At 36.1% G+C, this 22645-nt stretch overlaps 1 protein-coding gene across 1 annotated transcript; it reads left to right on the top strand.

Annotated features, from left to right (window-relative positions):
- Positions 1–14724: 14724 nt before the first annotated feature.
- LOC145160701 (Eukaryotic aspartyl protease family protein) lies at positions 14725–17857 on the top strand. The gene is made up of 10 exons (XM_079079986.1): positions 14725–15192; positions 15383–15512; positions 15620–15864; positions 15960–16187; positions 16352–16517; positions 16647–16720; positions 16816–16912; positions 17185–17251; positions 17340–17411; positions 17495–17857. Exons 1-10 carry the CDS (start codon positions 14930–14932, stop codon positions 17668–17670), a joined length of 1518 nt encoding a protein of 505 aa, XP_078936112.1. The 5' UTR covers positions 14725–14929; the 3' UTR covers positions 17671–17857.
- Positions 17858–22645: the final 4788 nt, after the last annotated feature.

The following is a 22645-nucleotide window of genomic DNA, read 5'->3' as shown; positions in this document are numbered from 1 at the left end:
CGGCAACTCCTCGGGGAAAACATCTGGGAACTCGCGCACTATCGGGACCTCATCGATCGACCTCGGTCTCTCTGCATCTACTCTCGTATCCACCACATAAGCCACAAACCCACTACAGCCCTGCTGTAAACTCTGCCTCGCTCTAGCGGCCGAACAAAATGCTGACCCAGAACGGGAACCCTCGCCGTACACCGTAAGTACTCCCCCACTGGGGTCTCGTATCGTCATCAACTGTCGCTCACAGTCAATCACAGCTCCGAAACGGCTCAACCAATCCATGCCCACTATGACACATACGTCCCCCATAGCAATCGGGACCAGATCTATCGGAAACTCGACACCGAAGATCTCGAGTACACATCCTCGAATCATATCAGTAGCATACACCGCTCGCTCGTCAGCTATGGAAACTCGTAGAGGTCGACTCAACGCCTCACGCTGGGTACTGATGTGCTGACTAAACGCTAGTGACACAAAAGACCGACTCGCACCCGAGTCAAATAACACCAAGGCAGGTACAGAACACACAAGAAATGTACCTACGCATATCACAATATAAGCATAACACTACAAACTCAAAATAAACAGAGGAAAGAATACATACCAGCTACCACATCGGGTGTTGCGCGGACCTCCTCCGTTGTCAACTGGAAGGCTCTCCCGCGAGCCTTTGGTGCCTCAGCCTTCGTCGGCCGACTCTCTGTAGCTCGAACAGCAGCAGGAGCAGATCCCTGAGAAGCTCCCTGAGTTGACCCTCATAACTGTGGACACTCGGCCTTCCGGTGTCCGGTCTGGTTGCAGTGAAAACAGACTGCAAACCCCTTGGGGCAATCCTTGGTCATATGCCCCTCCTTGCCACATTTGTAGCAAGACCCTGCTCTGCACACTCCATCATGACTCTTGCCGCACTTGCCACAAGTGCGGCCCTTCTGGCTCCCTGATCTCGAATCGGCAGGCTTGGCCCGCTTGGCTGCCGGCTGAGACTGTGCCGGTCGCCGATCCCTCCCCTGAGACTCCGCCTCCTCCCTAGCCTGAGTCTCCAGCTCTATCTCCCTCTTCCGGGCATTTGCCTGAAGCTCGGCAAATGTCCAGTACGTCGAGTTCGCCACGAACTCTCGTATATCCCTCCTCAAAATGCTCAGATATCGGCTCATACGTGCCTGCTCGGAGGACACATGCTCTGGGCAGAACATCGCCCGCTCATGGAACATCCTGGTGATCACTGTAACAGACTTTGTACCCTGCTTGAGGGTCAAAAACTCCTGGGCCAAACGCTCCCTCTCCACCTGGGGAACGTACTCTTCTCGGAACATAGCAGTGAACCTCTCCCAGGTCACTGCAACAAGCTCAGTAGGCGAATAGTGCGTCGTCACAAACTTCCACCAGTCCTTCGCTCCCAAGCGAAGCTGGTTCAACGCGAACCGGACTCTCAAATGCTCTGGAGATGAGCAAGTAAAGAAACACCCCTCAATGTCTGATATCCACCTCATCGCTGCAATCGGGTCCTGGGTCCCATCAAACTCCGGTGGTTTTGTGTTGCTGAACTCACGAAACAGCAACGCATCACCACCCTGCGGCCTAGTCGCAGCTATAGCTGCAGTGGCCGCAGCAACCGCAGCCTCAGAAAGAGCAGCGTATCTCTCGTCAAATGTCTCTATCAGTGTGGTCTTGATAGACCCGAACATCTCTGGTATCTCTGCCGTGATGGCCGCAGCCACCTCCTCATGAATGATCCTACGGATCTCCTCATCACTAGTACCGCTGCTCTCTGGTGTGTGGCGTGTCCCAACCATGATGTCTCTGAAATACAACATAATAAATATCAGGGACTCGCTCGAGTATACTCGCACTCGATAACTCCACCCTACTTGCTCCTTAGTACCCAATGGATTCTTACTTAGGGTGCGCACTGCTCCAGTGTCTTCAGTAGTACGGGCCCTATACTACCGTCCACACCGCATCAGCATCCACTCTAAGTCCTCCTCCTTGGATCCCAAGTCCCAAGTACTCTACTCTCTTTAACCATATGCTACTCACTAGCAGCTCTCTCATAAACTCCTCGCTGCTATCTAAACACTCTCAAGTATCCCTAGCAGCAAAACTCCTAGACTAAGGCATCACATATCAGGCCACTCTAGTCCTAATAAGAATACCTAGTCTACTCTAGCATGCATAGCATAACTCATCATATATCATAACATAATATATCTCATACCACTAATTACAAGGGTATTTTGGGAAATCACCGTTCGGGCGCTGGCTGATCGTACACACGGCTCTGCTCTGTTTGTCTCAAAACTCTTTTTACTCTTTAAAAAAGTTTTTAGTCATCAAAATTTCTCTCAAATCCTCAGTTTGAGTTCAGATACGCCCGAAGATGAATCCGAATCCCTCAAACCAAGGCTCTGATACCAACTTGTAACACCCAAAATTTCAAAACAATTTTTCACATTTTATAAAACACGTTTTCATTCATAATCGTTATAAAAACACCATTGTATCACATAACATCATCTCCCAAGATCATAATAAAATCTCCCCGCGTGTGTACTGATCAAGCCGGCGCCTTCCCGCGATCCTCGCTGGTACCTGAGACACATAACACAACACTGTAAGCATAAATGCGTAGTGAGTTCCCCAAAATACCACACATAACACATATTAGCCACTCGAGGCTATAACTCTGTTTGACACTCTGGTCAAAGTGTCTCTGTGGGACCCCCCAGTCCCATAACTCTGTGGGCCCTCTGGCCCTAACTCTATGGGTCCTCTGACCCTAACTCTGTGGACCTTCCGGTCCTAACTCTGAAAACTCTGTAACATACATAGCATATAACACATAGAAATCACATCATGCAAAAGCATACACAATACTCTGTCTCATAGCTCTAATTACCACTCTAGGTAAAGTATAGTGAGAAGACTCACCTCGGGTAACTCGGTAAAGCTCGAACTCTGTAAAATCGGGTCTAGCCTCCGCCTAATCATGTGAAATAAATACTCTAAATCAATACATCTCTCAAGGCTATACTATTCCTCCTCTTAGTACTCTCAGAAGGGTAAAAGACCATTTTACCCCTCTCATAACTCAAAGGCCCCACTATAGACCAAACCCTAAAAGTCAACCAAAAGTCAACCCTCCGGGTTACGCTGCGCGTACCAGATGTGTACGCTGGGCGTACCCGGCAGTCTCTCAGAATCGGGGAACGCCACCCCGTTCGCCGCGCGTACTGGGATTACGCCCGGCGTAAATCCCAGTTTCAGTCCCTTAGCTCTTGAGGTCTTAAACAGTTAAGACTCACGTCCAACTTTTAGATCTGACCATTTCTAAGCCTCTTAATCCATAAAGTCGATGACTTTAAGCCTTTGCATGGCTGAACAAGTCACTAACACCCAAAATATACCATTTCCTAACACTAGAAAGCCCAATACTCAAGCATGATCTCATATCCACGACCAAGATGGGAACTTTATGGATCTATAACACAAATACCACTGAAATGGGACAGATCTAGGTCCATGGAGCTCATTACACTCATAAAGTCTCCACCTATGGGACTTTTAACCCTAAAATGGTCCATGAAGCAACAAACCAAATTAAGAGGAAAGTTTTGAACTTTATACCTCCAAATGCAGCTCCTTCCTCTGTAGATCTCAGATCCAAACTTGCACTTCAAGCTCTAGTCTCCACAAACTCCTCTCCTTCTTCTTCACTAGCACACCAAGGCACTTTTAGCTCCAAAATCACACACACTCACTAAGAACGATGAAAAGTTCTCTCTTAGGGTTTTACTCACTGCTATGGAGGCTGAGAAATGAGCCTTAGCATCCAATATATAGGGCACAAGTCAGAAATTAGGGTTTGCACCTGGACGCATTACGCCCAGCGTAACCCTGAGTACGCCCAGCGTACTCAGGCGAGTCCGCGTCCAAAATAAGCGCATGAGTACGCGCAACGTACTCTTGAGTACGCCCAGCGTACTCATTTGCTACCAATTCCTCTTAAGGGCTTAACTTGACACTTTGAATAAAAGAAGGGCTACATAGATGTACCTGAATTTCGGGATGTTACACATTTGTCATTGATCCGAGAGCATGGATTAGACATACCTGATTCGGGAGTATGGATTAGGTAAAGCTGTTAATTTTAGATCCGAGAGTATGGATCATTTCGTTGTGAGGATCGACAGGGTGGGGTAAAATTGCTTATATGAGGTGAAATTGTATATTGCGAGTTCTAAAATATATATATGATATAACATTGTGGGATTGAAATACCTATGTACTCACCAGGTTTTCCAACCTGACCCACTCAGTTTATTGAATTACAGGTAGCAATATTAAAGATACATTATGCTGAGGGATTCAAGGAGAAGTAGATCATTGGTATAAATTAATGTAAGGTCTGCTTATGCTTATGTTTTTGTATTGACGATGACATCCTAATGTTTCAATTTAAATAAAATACATTTCTTCGGAAATGCTTTGATAATATCATTATCATGTTTTCTGGGAACAAATTACGCAATATTATTCTTCAAAAAGGATACTTTGATTTTAAAATAAACATAAATAAAAATTTTAAGATGACCATGAAATTGGGAATGTCACAAATAGTTGCACCGACCACTTCTCTAAAAGCTATCTCTATCGGTCACCTATACAATTAACAGAACCCAGATCTCAAACTATAAATCAAATTACCCAAAATGCCCTTAGATCAAACTTGGTCAACCATGGTCAAAGTCAAAGTCAAACGGTCAAGGTCCAAAAGTCAATATTTCTTCCCAGCGGAGTACGCCCTGTGTACCAAGAGAGTATGCCCATCGTACTCTTAAGTTTACCAAAAGTAGGGCGATGATCGCATACACGCAACGTACCACCAGGTACGCCCATCATACGCAACCCAGTCTCAAAACTCCATTAAGAGCTTATTCCATTAAGCTCTTACGTCCAAAACTCAGATCTAAGCCCAAAATGATGTCCTAAGTCATAAAGTTTCTAACTTTATGACTTTGCATGGCTATAAGGTGCTTATTGTCCAAAACCCTAAGTTCTTAACCCAATAAGACATCACAACTCTTATATGGAAGGGATAGAATGGCCAATATCACATTTTTATGGTTCATAATAACTCCATAATGAATAAAGTTTCCAACTTTATCAATTTGAATGGTCCCAACAAACAAGATCTAGTCATTAAGTCTCAAAGGGACCCAAAAGTGCATCTTTTCAACTTAATATATTAAGTACAAGTCTCCAACTTTCAGATCTGAATCAAAATGATGTTTAGATGGATAAAGTTTTCAACTTTATCCATAACAATGCCACAAACTTTCAAGATCTAAATTTTATGCACTTAAAGTGACCAAAAGCTAATAACACCCAAAACTAGCTAGATCTAACAATTTCATCATCAAAATTCAAACTTTATACCTCTAGAAGAAATATCAAGGTGAACAAAGTCTGCATCTACAAGCTCCAATGCAACCAACACTTCTTCAATGAGTTCATTCTTCTCCAAGGTGCACCAAGAACACTCCAAAGCACTTAAAAACATCTTCTTTTTTCTCACAAGGCTCAATCTAGGGTTAGGGATACAAGAGAGGGTGTTGGAGAGGTGAAGGCTGAGAATGGAATGGGTTTGGGGGAGTTAAGGAGCTTAAATAGGGCTCAAACCACGAAAATAGAGTTTGAGCACTAATCGCGTACGCCCAGCGTACTAGGGATGCCCTAGTACGCCCAGCGTATGCGGCATAACCCAAAACCGCCCTAACTTCAAACGATCATAACTTCTTCGTTTCAACTCCGATTTCGACGATATTTATTTCCACGGAAAGGTGTTGAGAAGATCTACAACCCTATCAACACTCCTTTGCCTTAAAACTTACCGAACTTAAATCCAAAATTCATAAAATGCTCGAACTATCACTTTACACTTATACCCGTGGGCTCCAGAGCACCAACCGAAAATTTGGATCACCTAATCTACATTATCCACATCCAAAGGGGTCTAAATCTCTCTTTCCCCCAAGGCCCGAAGCCTTATGATAACTGATCTTCGGGTCACGGCTCCGAATTACGAAATTATTCGAAGCAGGGTGTTACACATAAATAATGATTGTCTTTTCCATTAATATATATATATATATATATATATATAGGCTTAGGTTATTCTATTCAAAGTAATTATTGTGTTATTGTATGCATAAATATGGGTCAATCAATTTTACTTATTTTAAGAAAGTGATTAATATATATTATTGAATTAAATATAATTGAAAAATATCATCTTAATTAATTACAAGGGTAATTTAGTCAAATAATATAGATTTAATAAAGGAAAATTGCATTTTTTAAGAGATCATAGATTCTATTAATTTTAAAAATCCGATTTTACGAATTATAATTCTTTTAATTCGGACATTCTGACAGAATATGTTTATGAGTATATTCAAAAATAAAAATATTCTTGAACCATAAATAATAAAAATATTCTTGAACCTATTTCTTGATCATGAATTTAAAAACTTCTTGTAGAATAACAAATTCTTGAACAATCAATTGAAGAATAAAAACAAAAAATACATTATTTCTTAGAGAATACGGGTAACAATTGTTAAGAATTACATTTATTGTTAAAGAATAAAACAAAAAAAACTTTCAAAACGGGAAAGAAAACATCAAAATCTAACAACGACTAAAACATTCTAAAAGAATAATGTTGCTTAGAATCACTTTCACTTTTATGGTCCGTTCTTCAAGCATCAACTTCTGTGATTCCAAACAGAATTGGAATTCGTGATTCAATTCCAACAAAATTAGAATTCGTGATTCCATTCCAATAGAATTGGAATCTCACCAATATCATCCATTGAATCATCTACATAAACATAGTTGATATCTTTTCAGAATTCAACATTGTCAAGATCCTGCACTGTCCACATAAATGAAATGTTAAATCAGAAAAAAAAAACATAAATTGAAATATGAATCAATTCATGCAATAAAATTACCTAATTACGATGATAAAAATCGTTTTTGTAAGATATGGATGATAAAAAAAAAACACCTTCTGGAATCGATGAAGAAGTTGTTTACTGCCATTTTCTTTCTTATTCTTAATTTGATACCATGAACACACCAAAGTGTGTGTTTTTACTCTTAAGGGTCGACTAACCCCCCTCCATTTGGCCTACAAAATCACCACAATCAAACCACTCTCCATCACCCATTCGATGTCCCCTCTTCCCTCTATATTTTCCTGTCAAAAATCAAAATCAAACACCAATTCCTCCCAATGATTTCTGTTCAAACAATAAAAAAAATAGAAAGAAGAAGATTAGGGGAGCTGCTGGAGCAGCCCCCGTCGACGCACCTTTCAACACCGAGAGCGAAACCCAACGAAGTGGGTGTTTCCCTGGAGCAAACAAGGGCGGCGACAACCCCCTCTGATCCCTCGACCTCTTTCCTACCGCGACGATGCTGTTGCCCTACCCCATCCCGTTCTTCCCTTCGGCACGTCGAACCCAGGAGACCACATCGCTGCTTTTTCACGTCTTCGATGCTTCGGCCTCATCGAGCCCCAGAGACGGCGATCCTCCTCCTGATGGATCGACCAGTTCCTACGGGGGGTTTAGGTTAAAATCCAAACTTTGGATCGTGGTGGCTGAAAGCTTTCGATCGAATCCTACGGGGGTTTTTTCAAAGTGGCATCGGTGGTAATTAAAAGGGGATAAATTAGGTTAAAATCAACTAGCATAATTATAGGAAAGTATTTGGGGAAGTTGTTTATAAAATTACCTAATTACCCTTATTTATTTATTTAATTATTTATTTATATTTTAAATTTTGATTGGCCCACATTTATACATACAATAACACAATAAATACTTTAAACACCTGAACCTAGCTCTCTCTCTCTCTCTCTCTCTATATATATATATATATATATATATATATATATATAGGTAAAAGATGAAATGAGAATCCTTAAAGGTTAAGAACCACTTAAGAACTCCTTTTCATCTTTTATTATTTTTGATCTACACAAACTACACACATGTCTCGTATGGTTATTTTTTTCAGTTTTGAAAATTAGAGATGTCACAGATTATAACATACATATCTATGCAAGAAATATCCTCAAAGGTCGATGCATAAAATGAGGGGGAAAGGTATGTTGATACTTACATATTACACACAATTGTGAGTTAAATAAGTTATGGTTTAGATATTAAGATTATGCTACAAAGACATTGTTAAACCAAAACAAAGGAAGAGTGCTTGGTTAGAAGGTCGAGATTTTAACGAATTTTCAATATAAATATTTGTTAGTTCTTATATCTCCTTCATCTCTGAAACTGTTATTTAAGATTATCCAAAAAAGTTAAAGATTCAATTATAGTGATATGATATCTCATAGAATCTCCAATTTGGATTGTTTGACTTTTTATTTTTAGTCATTGTGTCTCCTTAGGTTTTATTTATTAGGACAGGTAGATGTTAAAATAAATGTATTGATTAGTTAAAAAAAAGTATTGATTAAAATATGTTTGTCTAAATGTGGTGTTATTTGAAAAGACTGGGTAATGAACTCTTTATAATTATTTGTTTTTCTTTTTTTCCTTTGTAGCTAATTGCTAGAATTGTGAATACATGATTCGATAGTTGTTAAAAGAAAATTACTAACTGAAGTAATTAGTAATTAAAAAGTAATTTGTTTTTTCTCTGAATGCGATGTTATTTAAAACGTTTGGCTAATGAACTCTTTATAATTATTTGTTTTTTTTCCTTTATAGCTAATTGCTAAAATTATGAATACATGATTTGATAGTTGTTAAAAAAATTACTAACTGAAGTAATTAGTAATTAAAAAATAGTTTTTTTTTTTCTTTAAAAGACAATCCACCAAATAAAGTTAAAGGTTTGTGACAAAATTTGGGCATTTCTTTTTTCGCCAAAGTGCATAGTCATAAGATAAAGAGTATATTACGGTTTTGGTCCTTTGGTATATGTCTTTTTGTAGTTTGATCACATTTTTTAAAAGTTGATAACAAACATTCTTATGGTTTTCAAATTTATCATATATGATCCCTATCCGAGTTACCGTAAATCCTCTTCGTTAAATCGTATGAAATAATTAAAATGCATATGTTTTTGTCTTTTTCAAATTTTATATTTTATTGTTTTTAAAGTTATTATTAATACTAATAATATTATTATAACCAAATAAATGACCTATAGGCTATTAGTACATTCCCACCACCATAGACAACAACAAGTACCACGACATCATTTTTCACCACATTATAACTCAAAATTAAATGAAATTGGAACATAAAATTAAATTGAACAAAAATCTTAAAAACAAATCTTAAAAATGATTTTAACCCTATAAAAGAATGATAACGGTGTTTGGAGGGGAATGAGATCAACGATTGTTTAGCAGTGGTGCGAGGAGAAAGATATTAGGGGTGAGCATTTGTATTGGCAAAATATGGTGGACCATGAATAGAACTTGTTGAGGCTTACGGGGTTCAGGTATAGGTCCAATTTTCTGGTTTTTGTACTCATTACACCGGTATAACTTTAGGTGCACATGAAAAAACTCGTTGAAGCCCTACCAAAGTTACTTTATATATTACTTTAAAACAAATACTTGTTAGACCGGACCTACCCGGTTTTGTACCCGAACCGATTTTCTGCATGATTCAAAGAACTGAGAACCAAACCTAATCCAAAAAACCAGTCCGGATCCTATTTGCGGTCTTACCCAAAGGTCCAAACGCTCACCCCTAAAGAAGATTGACGACATTGGTCTTGCTAAGAAACAAGAGAGAGAGAGAGAGAGAGAGAGAGAGAGCCAACAATAAGATGATAAAAGTAGTGAGAATGATGATTGAGGTTGTGAAGATGGGCACATGAAACAAAGGATGTGTTGGCTTGAGAAGATGTTGGATACACCGGAGACGATGATCAACGGTGAGTTCCAATGTCGGTGTCGACGACATGAGGCTGAAGGATTTCTTGGAGTGGTAGAGAAGAGATCACATGGTGATAGATGAGCAGTTAGTCCTTTTAGGTTTTTTCAAAAATTTACAAAAATAGTCCTTGGAGTTAATAGAATAGTAAAAAGAGAGGTATAAGCAAGGTTTTAAAAAACATGTCATGACTCAAAGTCTTGTACTTAACACCAAACTTTAACAAACTGACGTCTTAAGTTATATATGTATATAAAAATGAATATTAATAGAAAATATATATAAATTTATTTATTATTTACAAAATTGCCGCTTTAAGTCTTGCATTACAAACGTCGTGGCTTGCCACAACTCGTAAAAACTTGAGGCATAACATTGCCGTCAAGTCACGCTTAACGGTATTTAGAACTATGGGTATAAAAATGATTTTAAGAGAATTCAACGGAGGTGGATGGATGGTAATTGGCTAAAGGACCATATCTAATGAATATGGAAACCGTAAGGATGATTGATATCAATTTTTAAAATTATGATCAAACCTATAGAAAAATGCATGCTAAAGGAATCAAATATTGTGTAATTTACTCTATAAAACTTGCACTTCATAATTGTTTTTCAGGTCTGTTGTTTTTTATAAATCTCTCGCCGTTAAAAAAAAGTCCTTTTCAAACTGGTCCCATTATTGGAGTACGTGTATCTTCTAAAAGAAATTGAAAGTTCATGAATTTGAATACTTTTTTAGGTTTTTTTTTTTTGACTATTTCTCGATTTATGAATATATTTATAGTGCAAAGCCTTATTCAAACTAACAGACCACATAATGAGCAACATAACTATTTTAGATATCCAATGGGGAAGTTTCTCACAAGGTTGCAATTCCTCTTTTATAAAACTTGCGGCGAAGGTTAAAGACCCGTTTTCCTTGGGTGATTATAGACCAATCAGCCTAATTGGATCTTTATATAAAATAATTGCAAAACTTCTAGCAACAAGAATCCGTTCGGTAATAGGGGAATGTATTGATGAAGTACAAACGGCTTTTGTGGAAGGACGAAACATCCTGGAAGGACCTCTCATTGTAAACGAGATTTGCTCGTGGGGGAAGAAAACCAACAAAAAAATACTACTCTTCAAAGCTGATTTTAATAAAGCCTTTGACTCGGTGAACTGGAAATTCCTAGATTCTATGATGCAACAAATGAATTTTGGAATAAAATGGAGAGTCTGGATGCAGGGATGCTTAGAATCAGCTAGGGCATCGGTCTTAGTGAATGGATGTCCAACGGCAGAATTCCAACTGGAGAGAGGCGTAAGGCAAGGAGATCCCCTGTCACCATTTCTTTTTATTTTTGCTATGGAGGGGTTAAATATTGCGCTAAAGGAAGCAGAGTCAAAATGAGTTTTTCAAGGAGTTTCTATTCCCAACTCCAATATTCAGATATCTCATCTATTCTATGTCAATGACGCCTTGTTCATTGGAGAATGGTCAAAGCAAAACATAAAAAACCTGGCTAGAATACTTAAGTATTTTCAAGTATCCTCCGGGCTGAGTGTTAACTTCAACAAATCGAAAGTCTATGGCATTAATGTGAATCCACATGAGGTTGATAGATGGTCCTCACCGTTGGGATGTGAGTCATGTTCATTACCATTCACGTATCTTGGTGTGCCTGTGGGAGCAAACATGAAGCGCAAAAACTCTTGGAAGCCAGTGATTGAAAAAATCAACAACAAACTCTCCGGATGGAAATCGAAGACATTGAGTTTCAGTGGGAGGGTGACACTAGCAAAGTCAGTTTTAGGGAGTCTTCCCACTTATTACCTTTCAATCTTTGCAGCCCCCGTGGGAGTGATTGAAAACTTGGAGAGAATAAGGAGGAATTTCATATGGGGAGGGCCGAATAACGTACCAAAAATCCGATGGGTGGCATGGGAAAAAATACTCGCTCCAAAAGAGGTGGGTGGACTAGGTCTCAGATCCATTAAAGCACTAAACCTAGCGCTACTATCAAAATGGAGATGGAAATTCTTCCAAGAGAGGAATGCACTATGTGCGAGAATTATAAACGGATTCCATAAAATTGATGAGCGGTTTCCATCTCGGATGTCATCTAGATATTTAAGTGGTGTGTGGAAAAATATTGATAAATGTAAAATTGCACTGGGGAATTTGAATATTGCAGGCTCTGATGTTATCCAGAGAGACCAGGCGGGAACAGGATGGGAATCGGACTTTACAATTGATGGTCAGTTTTGTGTTGCAGCTTTAAGGGAGAGGATAGATCGAGCAACCTATATGATTCCGGACGGAATATTTCAATGGAGCAAATGGATTCCAACCAAAGTAAGTTGTTTTATATGGCGAGCAAGAATGGACCGCATTCCATCTGCGGTTGTTCTTTCTCAAAGGGGGGTTCAGATCCATTCTGCACAATGTAGTGCTTGTGTATCCGAAATGGAATTAGCGGATCATATGTTACTCCAATTGTCCTTTCGTTGTTGGAGTCTGGAATCGGATTTGGGATTGGTGCGGTATCACACCCAATAAATTCTCTTGTCTAAAGGAGATGTTAACTACACAGCCATGACAGGGCAATGCCCAAAACGCAGGACAACGTTACTCTCAATCATTTCTGGTGCACTATGGGGTATATGGCGAGCAAGGAATGATAGAATCTTTAACACAAAATTCACCTCCCCGGAATTGGTGTTTGAAGGAGTTAGATCAATGGTCCATGTTTGGATTAAGCATAGGTATGGGAAAGGAAACTTTGTATGGGAGGAATGACTTAAATCTCCTTTCTACTTTCTGTAATATTTGATTTATGTTTTGTAACTTTTGGCACCCTTTAGCTCCTTGTCAGGGGGTGGCCTTTAATAAAAATTGTTGGTTCCAAAAAAAAAAGATATCCAATTATTACTGAGTCTATAAATTAATTTCCAGTTGTTTAAAAGTACAGTTGTCAAATTCATTTTGTTTTTTGTTTTTTGTTTTCATTTCTTTAACTACTTTATGTTTGAGAAATTTCAATGATTATAAAATCAATCGATGACTTGAATAATATTTTTAATAGCCATGATCCTAATTTTTCACTTTAAAATTGTTGAAAAAAAACAAAATAGAAACTTTTCTTAAACTCGTAAAGGGATTACAATGACTTTTAGCATCGTGCCTATTACAAAATATTAAAAATATTTAGGCTCAAATTCATAGAGGTGTGGACATTTCCGTATCAATGAGTTGTTTTATGTGGATAAACTATCTTATATAAATCTTGTAAACGAGGAAAACAACAAATACAAAGTTTTTGATACCACAATAGAAAAGGTGTTCCCATACAAAAAGTGAAAGATATTCAAGTCTATTTTATAAAGTTTTTTAATAGTTAAAATATGTGTCAATTATGTAAAAGCATGTTGTTGGTAATGGATACATATTCAAATTTATTTTGTGGGGACAACCCACCATGCTAAGTAAAGATACATTACATGAATTATTGTGATGAAATTACAAGAAAAAAAAAACAAATTACTTGCATAAAATTGGATTATGTGGAACAGCTAATTTATTTATTTATGAAGTATATCTTAGTAGAAAAAAAAAACTATTTTACGCTCAATTGATAACTATGGTAGATTGTACGATGCTCATATGATAATCTTGTTTGATTATATACCTATGCTTTGTTGTATATATTTTCTGTAGCACAATGCATTTATGATTTGTGTTTGATATCAAGTTTAAAGCACACGTGCTTGACACAACTACCTGTCTTTTTGACAAATAACTTGAAAAAAAAAACGATGAACACGATTTATATTGGATTTTAAACATCACATTTATCTAAGTCAAATAGTCAAACGCATATGTTTAATTGTAACCAATAAAAACACCACCATTGCATTTATTTAAACATTTTTTTTCAGTTCATGTATAACAAACTGGAAAATGCTTATATAAATTGACAAAAGCATACAAAATTTGTTTTATTAATAGTTTAATACTATACAAATTTTCAGAAACAACCTGGATAGTTGCAAGCAATCATCTAATTAAATTCATAATTAATCGTTGAATTAGTTCACCTAATCTACTTTATAGTCTCGTTGACCATAACGAAGACATAATAAAATCATCTTACACAAAATATTTACCAAGTCAAAATGCATTAACAAATTGCGAAGAAGATTCTATTTATATCATCTAGTAGAGTGCAAGAGATTTGCAACATAGTACAAGTCTTCAATGCATTAATTTGCCTTGTTGTCAAAACATTCAAAAGGGAAACACGTATATGTACACAATTTTTATATAGTACAAGTCTTCGATGCACGATTTGGGTTTATGTCAAAGCTGATAAACAAAAGGTCGGTTGGTCAGTGGTCACCGTACACGTATATGATGAAGGTAGGCACGAACTTTTTCACAAATGACCCCTGTACTTTGATAAATAATACAACAATACTGTATTTTAAATATTTAACAGTGTATAGTCAATTATCCGTCGTTGATCTTTTCTTTGAAAAAAACATTACGGCATGTGATACACACATTTCTGTTTTGACATTCTTAACTTAACAAAAATGGCCTGGATTACCACTAAAATACTAAAATTGTCATATTGTCCTATAAATGTAAGTTAAAGCATAGATGAGGGGTCACTTCTGTAACTTGGTTAAAAAAATTATAGGAATATCTGCACGACAAAAGAGTATTTATTGACAGGTTGATTAAGTTGATTTCTTCGTGTGTAATCCAGTTTTCAAACATCTCCGGCGCAAAATCAACCACTCCTTGATTTATGCCCTTTCAATTCCGCCTGAAATTTACAAAACACGATTGGCAATCTTCATACAAGCAACCTATAAGCATACACATGTGTATGCTTTTCAGTTAATTCGTAGAATTAATCTTGATACAGGGGAAGAAAGAGCAGAGATCAGGAATGCCAGTTTCTATTCAAAATCCGGTTACTTCAACATTAATCGGCGCCGTTGTCTTCCTGTTACTGCAGGCGTCGGTTGTTCGATGTGGGTTTCCGGCGACTCTCAAGTTGGAGAGAGCTTTTCCGGTGAACCACCGAATTGAGTTGAGTCATCTTAGAGATAGAGACAATTTGAGACACCGTAGGATATTGCAACAACAGTCTCCTTCAGGAGGTGTTATTGATTTCCCTGTCAAAGGCACTTATGATCCTTATCGCGTTGGGTAACTCGAACTTCCTCAATTTTTGTTTGTGATTTTAAAATTTCTCGAATTACAGACTTATCATTATTCGGTTAACTTGACCTTCATATTCAAGCAGTGATCTTCAAGATAACCAGTAGTTACCTAAACGGGAAAGACTATTGTGAGGGATATACAAGTATTTATATATTGAAATTTGGTTATTTTGTAGGCTTTATTACACACAAGTTAGATTGGGATCTCCTCCAAAGGATTATTATGTACAAATTGATACAGGAAGTGATGTGTTATGGGTGGGTTGCAGCCCTTGCAATGGTTGCCCTAAATCAAGTGGACTCCAAGTATGCTTATCATATCTTATATTCATTCATTCATTCAATAAAAGGGTGACTTTTTATGAATTAATGAACTAGTATTGATTCTATGTATGTTTTTATTTATTGAACAGATTCCAGTTTCCTTCTATGATCCTTCAAGCTCATCAACATCATCTCCAATCTCATGTTCAGATCAAAGATGTTCTCAAGCTGGTCAATCTTCTGATTCCAGCTGTTCAAATGATCAGTGTAGTTACACATTCCAATATGGAGATGGAAGTGGAACATCAGGTTATTATGTATCTGACTTGATGCATTTAGAAACAGTTGTTGCTGATTCAAGATCATCAAATACTTCAGCTTCTGTTGTATTTGGGTAAGTGTTATCACTTATCCCCAAGTTTTCTCTTCCTCTTTTTTTTTTTTCATAAATTTTTTTTATTGATTTATTGAGTTATGCTTATGCAACAGCTGTAGCACAACTGAAACTGGGGATTTGGTTAAGTCAGATAGAGCAGTTGATGGGATCTTTGGATTTGGTCAACAAGGTTTATCCATAATTTCACAACTCTCTTCGCAAGGAATTGCTCCTGATTCATTCTCTCATTGTCTGGTTGGATCTGATAATGGTGGTGGTATTTTAGTAATTGGTCAAATAATTGAGCCAAATATGGTCTTTACTCCACTAGTCAAATCACAGTAAGTTTTCTTTCTTCATTAACTCAAAAAGGAAACATTTCATATATATATATATATATATATATATATATATATATATATATATATATATATATATCTTACTGGATTAACTCAAAAGAAACACCACCTAATTCTAATTTCTTTCCTTTCATGAACGTTTTCAGGCCACATTATAATGTAAATCTACAGAGTATTTCAGTCAATGGTCAAACATTGTCCATCGATCCATCTGTATTTGCAATAGATGATAATCAAGGAGGAACAATAATTGATTCTGGAACAACTTTGGGATACCTTGCTGAAGGGGCTTACACCCCTTTTGTAGATGCTGTAAGTGACAATATAAAAATCCCATCATCAAAACTTTATAAATCTGCTTTTTTGTTAGTTAATTTGTCATCATTAAGGGCATTTCTAGATGTTTGACTAATGGTCAAACATGGTTTTGTAATCTTGCAGATCACACAATCAGTTTCACAATCTGTTCAGCCACTTATCTCAAAGGGAAATCGGTGTTATTTAATTACTTCAAGGTTTTCTTTCATACCCATAACTTTGTAGTTACATTGACAATTATAGCTCTTCCTATTTGGTGTTATTTAATACAAATCTTTTATCTTTATTTCAGTGTCTCTGACATATTTCCCATAGTAAGTCTGAACTTTGCTGGTGGTGCTTCGATGAATTTAAGGCCTCAGGACTACCTTCTTCAGCAGAATGCTGTGGTATGTTATATGACTTTATGTTAATCCCTCGTCTGGTAAACATACACAGGACAAGACATAACATAACATACTGTATAGCATTTGACGTGACTAGGATTGAGACTGATGTCACCAAGACAAAAAAAAAATTACAATTTTTCCCCACCTAAAAAGGTCGCGTTCGTGTAAAAGACGTGAATGCCCTTATCATAAAAAAATAGTCCTAGAAAGCTTGTTCAGCATAATTGACTAATATTGACTTGAATATTTGTTTGGTTATTGGAACAAATTAGAATGGGGCTGAAGTATGGTGTATTGGCTTTCAAACGATTCCGAATCAAGGAATTACTATTTTAGGAGGTATAAAACTATAAGTTATATTTATAATATCATGGGACCTGAAAAACCTTTAAACTGACATTATTATTATTTTTTTATTTTAATGTAGATCTTGTTCTTAAGGACAAGATTATCGTTTACGATTTGGGTGGTCAAAGGATTGGATGGGCGGATTATGACTGTGAGTTTGTTATATATATAAAAAAAATGAATCAATTCTATTTTAAAGAAAAATAAAATAAAATGATTAAATTATGTTGTTAGGTGAAACAAATGTAAACGTCTCCTCCACCTCAAGTGGCGGCAGAAGTGAAGTTGTGAACGCCGGTCAGATTGGCGGCGGCGGCGGTTCACTGCGGATCACCCGATACCAACTAATTCCGGTCCTTCTTCTTGTGTCCATAGTACACTTGGTGGTGATGTTTTTTGGTTTTTCATAGTAGTAATTAGAGTAATTTTCAAAGAGTTTAATTCTTTTTGTCCATTTTTTCCCACTTTTTATCGATTACATACTCTTAGAGTCTAAAGTCTTATACGTAACATTACATATTTATACATGCACACGATAGTCTATATATATGATGTACTCGTACATATAAAGAAATACAAGGTTGATATTGATTATAAGTTGTGTTCTCTTTTTGTTATTATGCGTACTTGAAATCTAGACCAATATTTTAGAATCTTTGGATGTAATAAGAAACTAATCATTTTTACACGACACTCAACACGTATATTAGGTTTTTTTTTAATAGGTTATATATGTTGTTTTTTTATTTAATCTGGACCATATGACTTAATGACTAATGAGTTAAACCAAAAAAATTGCCTTAATAATGTATTAATAATCTGCACCGTCTAACCCTTATCTATTTGTTAATCTTTTTTTTTTCCTTAAAAACTTCCACATTTTTTTTTTGTGAAATGCAAAGGTAAATTATAATTCATTCGACCTATATATATACAACATTTTATCGATGCAAACATTATTATTCATTACTCACTTTATTCATATAAAAAAAACTCTAATTCACTTTGTATAATTATATGTATATTTGGAGTATTTATTTGTTAGATGTAGTTGGAGGCACATGAAAGGGTGCTTGGAGGAAAAAAGCGTCGGTCAACCCGGGGAAAGTGGACACAAAGGTCGGACTTGGGAAAATGTTGACCCAATGACACCAACTCATTAAATTCCAACAAAAGTCTTGTATTCTAATTATTTTTTATTTTTTTATTTAAAAACAAACTAGGGTTTGGACCATCCGCGCGTTGCTGCGGAAGCTCCTGTATGTTAAAAAACGCAGTTTGCCTCCATATATACAACGAAGACGATTAAATTATATAAAGTGGAGCACAGAAATATCAAAATAAAACATGGATACAAACAATTGACTTGAAAGTATATCTTTAAGAAATTAATAAAAAAAAAATTATTAAAAAATTATATAAGGGGCCAAAATATAACTTTAAAATATAGTAAGGGACCAAATTATAATGTATAAAATACTAATAATTTAACTTTAAAATTATAAGGATTGAAACTGATAAATAAAAACTAATTAAAGAGATAGAATATAAATATATATAAATTTTAAAATTATAAGGATAAAAATTGTTACATCAAAATTAGTTTAGGGGTACAAAATATAAAAACAAATAAAAGTAAAGGGAGGAAAATGAAAAAAGAATTGAAAGTATGAAATCCTTTTGCTCTCAGGTGAAATCATTTTGCTATTTACGTTGGAATGAACAGTGAATCCTCTCACATACAAATTTTGGTAATTAATATATATATAATTAAAATTATAAGGATTGAAACTGTTAAATAAAAATTAATTAAAGAGATAGAATATAAATATATATATAAATTTTAAAATTATAAGGATAAAAATTGTTACATCAAAATTAGTTTAGGGGTACAAAATATAAAAACAAATAAAAGTAAAGGGAGGAAAATGAAAAAAGAATTAAAAGTATGAAATCCTTTTGCTGCTCAGGTGTGCTCAGGTGAAATCATTTTGCTACTTACGTGGAATCATTTTGCTACTTACGTGGAATGAACAGTGAATTCTCTTACATACAAATTTTGGTAATTAATATATATATATAATATCTGTCAATTGTATATTCTATTATATAATCATATTTAATTTGTGATCATTTAATCTTCAGAAAAATCATTTTAGTATAAATAGTTTACAACATTTATATTGGTTAGCATTTTTCTATTATTAGTTTTTTCTTCGGTCTCTATCTTAAATCGACAATTTATGTTAGGTCTTCTTCTTCTTTTTTTCTTTGTTTTTAATAGATTTGTAATGTGAAACAAGTAAGTCAAGTAAGATGTTCAATTGGACTTGCCCAAATTTCCTAATGAAAAGAGTCGTTAAACTGACACCAAAATGATCAAGTTTGTGTCTTTTGTTCACATGTGTGATGATATTCCACTATTTTGTCAAGTTGGTTATCCTTTGTGAATATATTATTTGATTTGATTAAAGTGGATAAAAGAGGTTGATAATGATTTATATTTAAATGAGAGCTTTAATTATAGTGAAAACATAAAAAAATTATATAAGCTTTTGATCAAAATAAATGATAGTTATAACCATTGTTCTAAAAGGTGTCCCATGGCTTCACCGAGGCACATCACCAACACCATGTTTTAAATGTCAGCTCATATGTTTATGGGCCTTTTTAGTATTTATCCCATTAAAGTTTGGTTCTTGCTAGAATTTAATCTTCTTTTTCTTCTTGTTTGTAGCTCTAAGTTTTTCTACCAAGAACACTTGTAATTTCTCTCTTTCAATAAGGATGTGGTTCTATTATCATGGTATCAGAGCGAATGTTTGATATGTTGTTAGAAGGTTTTGTAGTAGTCATTTGTGGCGCGGATCGAACTGATGGTATGATTTCTGCCATTTGATTTCTAGAGTTACTGTTGTTCGTCTGTTATTGTTGGTTCGTTTGTTGCTTCCGCTGGTTCGATTTCTGATGGTTTGATTTCTACTATTTGACTTCTGTTTGTTCGATTTGCTGTTTCCGCTAGTTTGTTGATGTTCTTGTTCTCTGGTTAGATGGAAAGAATTACACGTATTGGAGCTATGTTATGAAGAACTTCATTCGTAGGAAAAATATGTGGGGCTATGTTACTGGGGTTAAAGCCAAACCTTCAGAGCCTCAACTTGAGAGTTTCGACTTGTTGGTTGATACTTGGGAGACTGATACTCCAAGGTCATTACTTGGATTAACAATTTTGTTACACAGTTTATTGGTATGCTATTGGCTAAATATGACACAATAAAGAAAGTTTGGAATCATTTGGAGACACTGTATATTCAGTCCAACTTTGCTAAACAGTATCAGTTAGAATATGACATTCTTACCCTTCAACAAAATGATATGGGTATTCAAGATTTCCATGTTGATATGTTTGATTTGTGGGATCAATTGGCTCTTACTGAATCTAAAGAGTTAAAAGACTTTGATCCTTATATTGCTAGGAGGGAAGAACAATCTAAAGAGTAATAGGCTTCAAACTCCCACCGACAAAATGAAGAGGTTACGACAACACGAATTGGTTTTAAAGTCTAACTTACAACATTTACCCCTCGTCATTCTATCTTTGTTTATATACTACCTTTTACTTTTATTTGAATTATTTCAAACCCTCAACTATTATTAGGCTTGTATTTTTAGTTTGCCAAATTAACAACTAAATTCCTCTAACTTTTATAAATGTTTCAACTAGATATTTTTCCAAAATGATTATTACATAATAGTCCCATTGTTATTTTCTTTTATAAATTAGAATTGAAATAACCTTCCAAAAATATATTCGGGTAACAGAGACTAATGTTGCTAACGAAAGTATTTTTAGGTCGTTACATTTGTGAGTATGGACTACTTCAGACCATTTGAGCTGTCCTTTCAGACGTTTTAGAGTGCACAGTGTCATAAAAATGCAAGCTTGGTCCTTTCCTTTCATCCATGCATGAGTTATGGAGTTTTTGGTGATGTTAGAAGTTAGGATTTTGGGATTAAGCTCTCTTTAGTCATGTAAAGGCATAAAGTTGGAGACTTTATGGATTAGGATGTCTTTTAGAGGTCAGATCTGAGGTTGTGGTAAAGTGTCTTAATGATTAAGAGCTTAAAAGTTAAGTTTGGGTTTAAGCTGAGTACGTTGAGCGTAAATCTGGCTACGCCTAGCGTAGCCAGCTGCGAGCCCGTTTTTCCAGCTTTGTGCTCTATGCCTAGCATAGCCAGCTGCGAGCCTGTTTTTCCAGCTTTGTGCTCTATGCCCAGCGTAGAGCTGAGTACACCACACGTAAGGTCAAAAGTGTTGACCTTTGACTTTCTTTGACTTTTTGACCAAGTGTGCCTTTTGGTCAATTTGTGACGGTTTTGGTCTTTGGAGGGGAAAAATGGTCTTTTACCCAAAAATGTGGATTAGACTTGGCTTTGGACTATTTGAGTATGGAAAATTACTTTAATTGTTAATTAGGGTTATTTGGTGTAATAAATAGGCGGAGTCTAGTTCCGGCAGTTCGTGTATGAGTTCTATCAATCATCTATGCGAGGCGAGTCTCCTCATTATACTTACCTGTGTGGTAGAATATATGTGTTGACCAACTGGATTTATTTGTTGTTATTGTGATATGTGTTACTGTGTGTGCTGAGATTTTGGGTAGTCTCCAGGATTGCTGATAATCCACAGAATGTTTTTAGTTAATTAAAAATGAAAATTTTGGTTTAAAAATTTGGATGTTACAATTTGGTATTAGAGCCCTGGTTTAAGGGATTTGGATAAACACTTGTGGGATTCCAAACTCAAACTAAGGATCTGAGGATTTTCATAAAAACCTTTCAAAAGAAACAAAGAATTTCAAAGAAGAAAGGTCAGATGAAGCAGTGTGTAAAATCATCCAGAGCTCGAGCGATGATTTTCCCAAAATATCTCTACTTATTTTATGGTTGTGTCGAGTTGTTATCTTATGAGTTGATAGAACTGCATGCTAGTTGATAGGCTAAGGATCCCTCAGGAAGTGTGTGATAGAGTTGCCTGATTTGTGGTGCCTCTAGCCTAGGAGGTTGCTTTTATAAGATTGAACCTTTCTTTGTTATTTGTTCGGTGTATGCTACATAATTATACATAGTTAGGATTTTATAGCCTTATAATGCCTGCTTTAGCCTTTCTTCCTATTCCTTTTTTGGTTGTGGACTTGAGGGAGAATCATTTATTAGACTGTCTATCGAGTCCTATATTGTGTACGATTGGCATGCGTGAAGTAAATGGTGAGGATGTCAGAGATCTTTGCGAGGAGGGACTGTATTTGGGGAGTAGTCTAGGATGAGTGCCTGGATGCTTGGTAATGGTTATGAGGAACCTGCAGGGTGAGTGTATAGATACCC

Source organism: Lactuca virosa, chromosome 2, assembly GCF_052849685.1.
Source record: "Lactuca virosa cultivar CGN04683 chromosome 2, Lactuca_virosa_CGN04683_v6, whole genome shotgun sequence".
Lineage (NCBI taxonomy): Eukaryota > Viridiplantae > Streptophyta > Magnoliopsida > Asterales > Asteraceae > Lactuca > Lactuca virosa.
The sequence above is the reverse complement of the archived record's forward strand: the minus strand, read 5'-3'. Positions and strand labels throughout refer to the sequence as shown.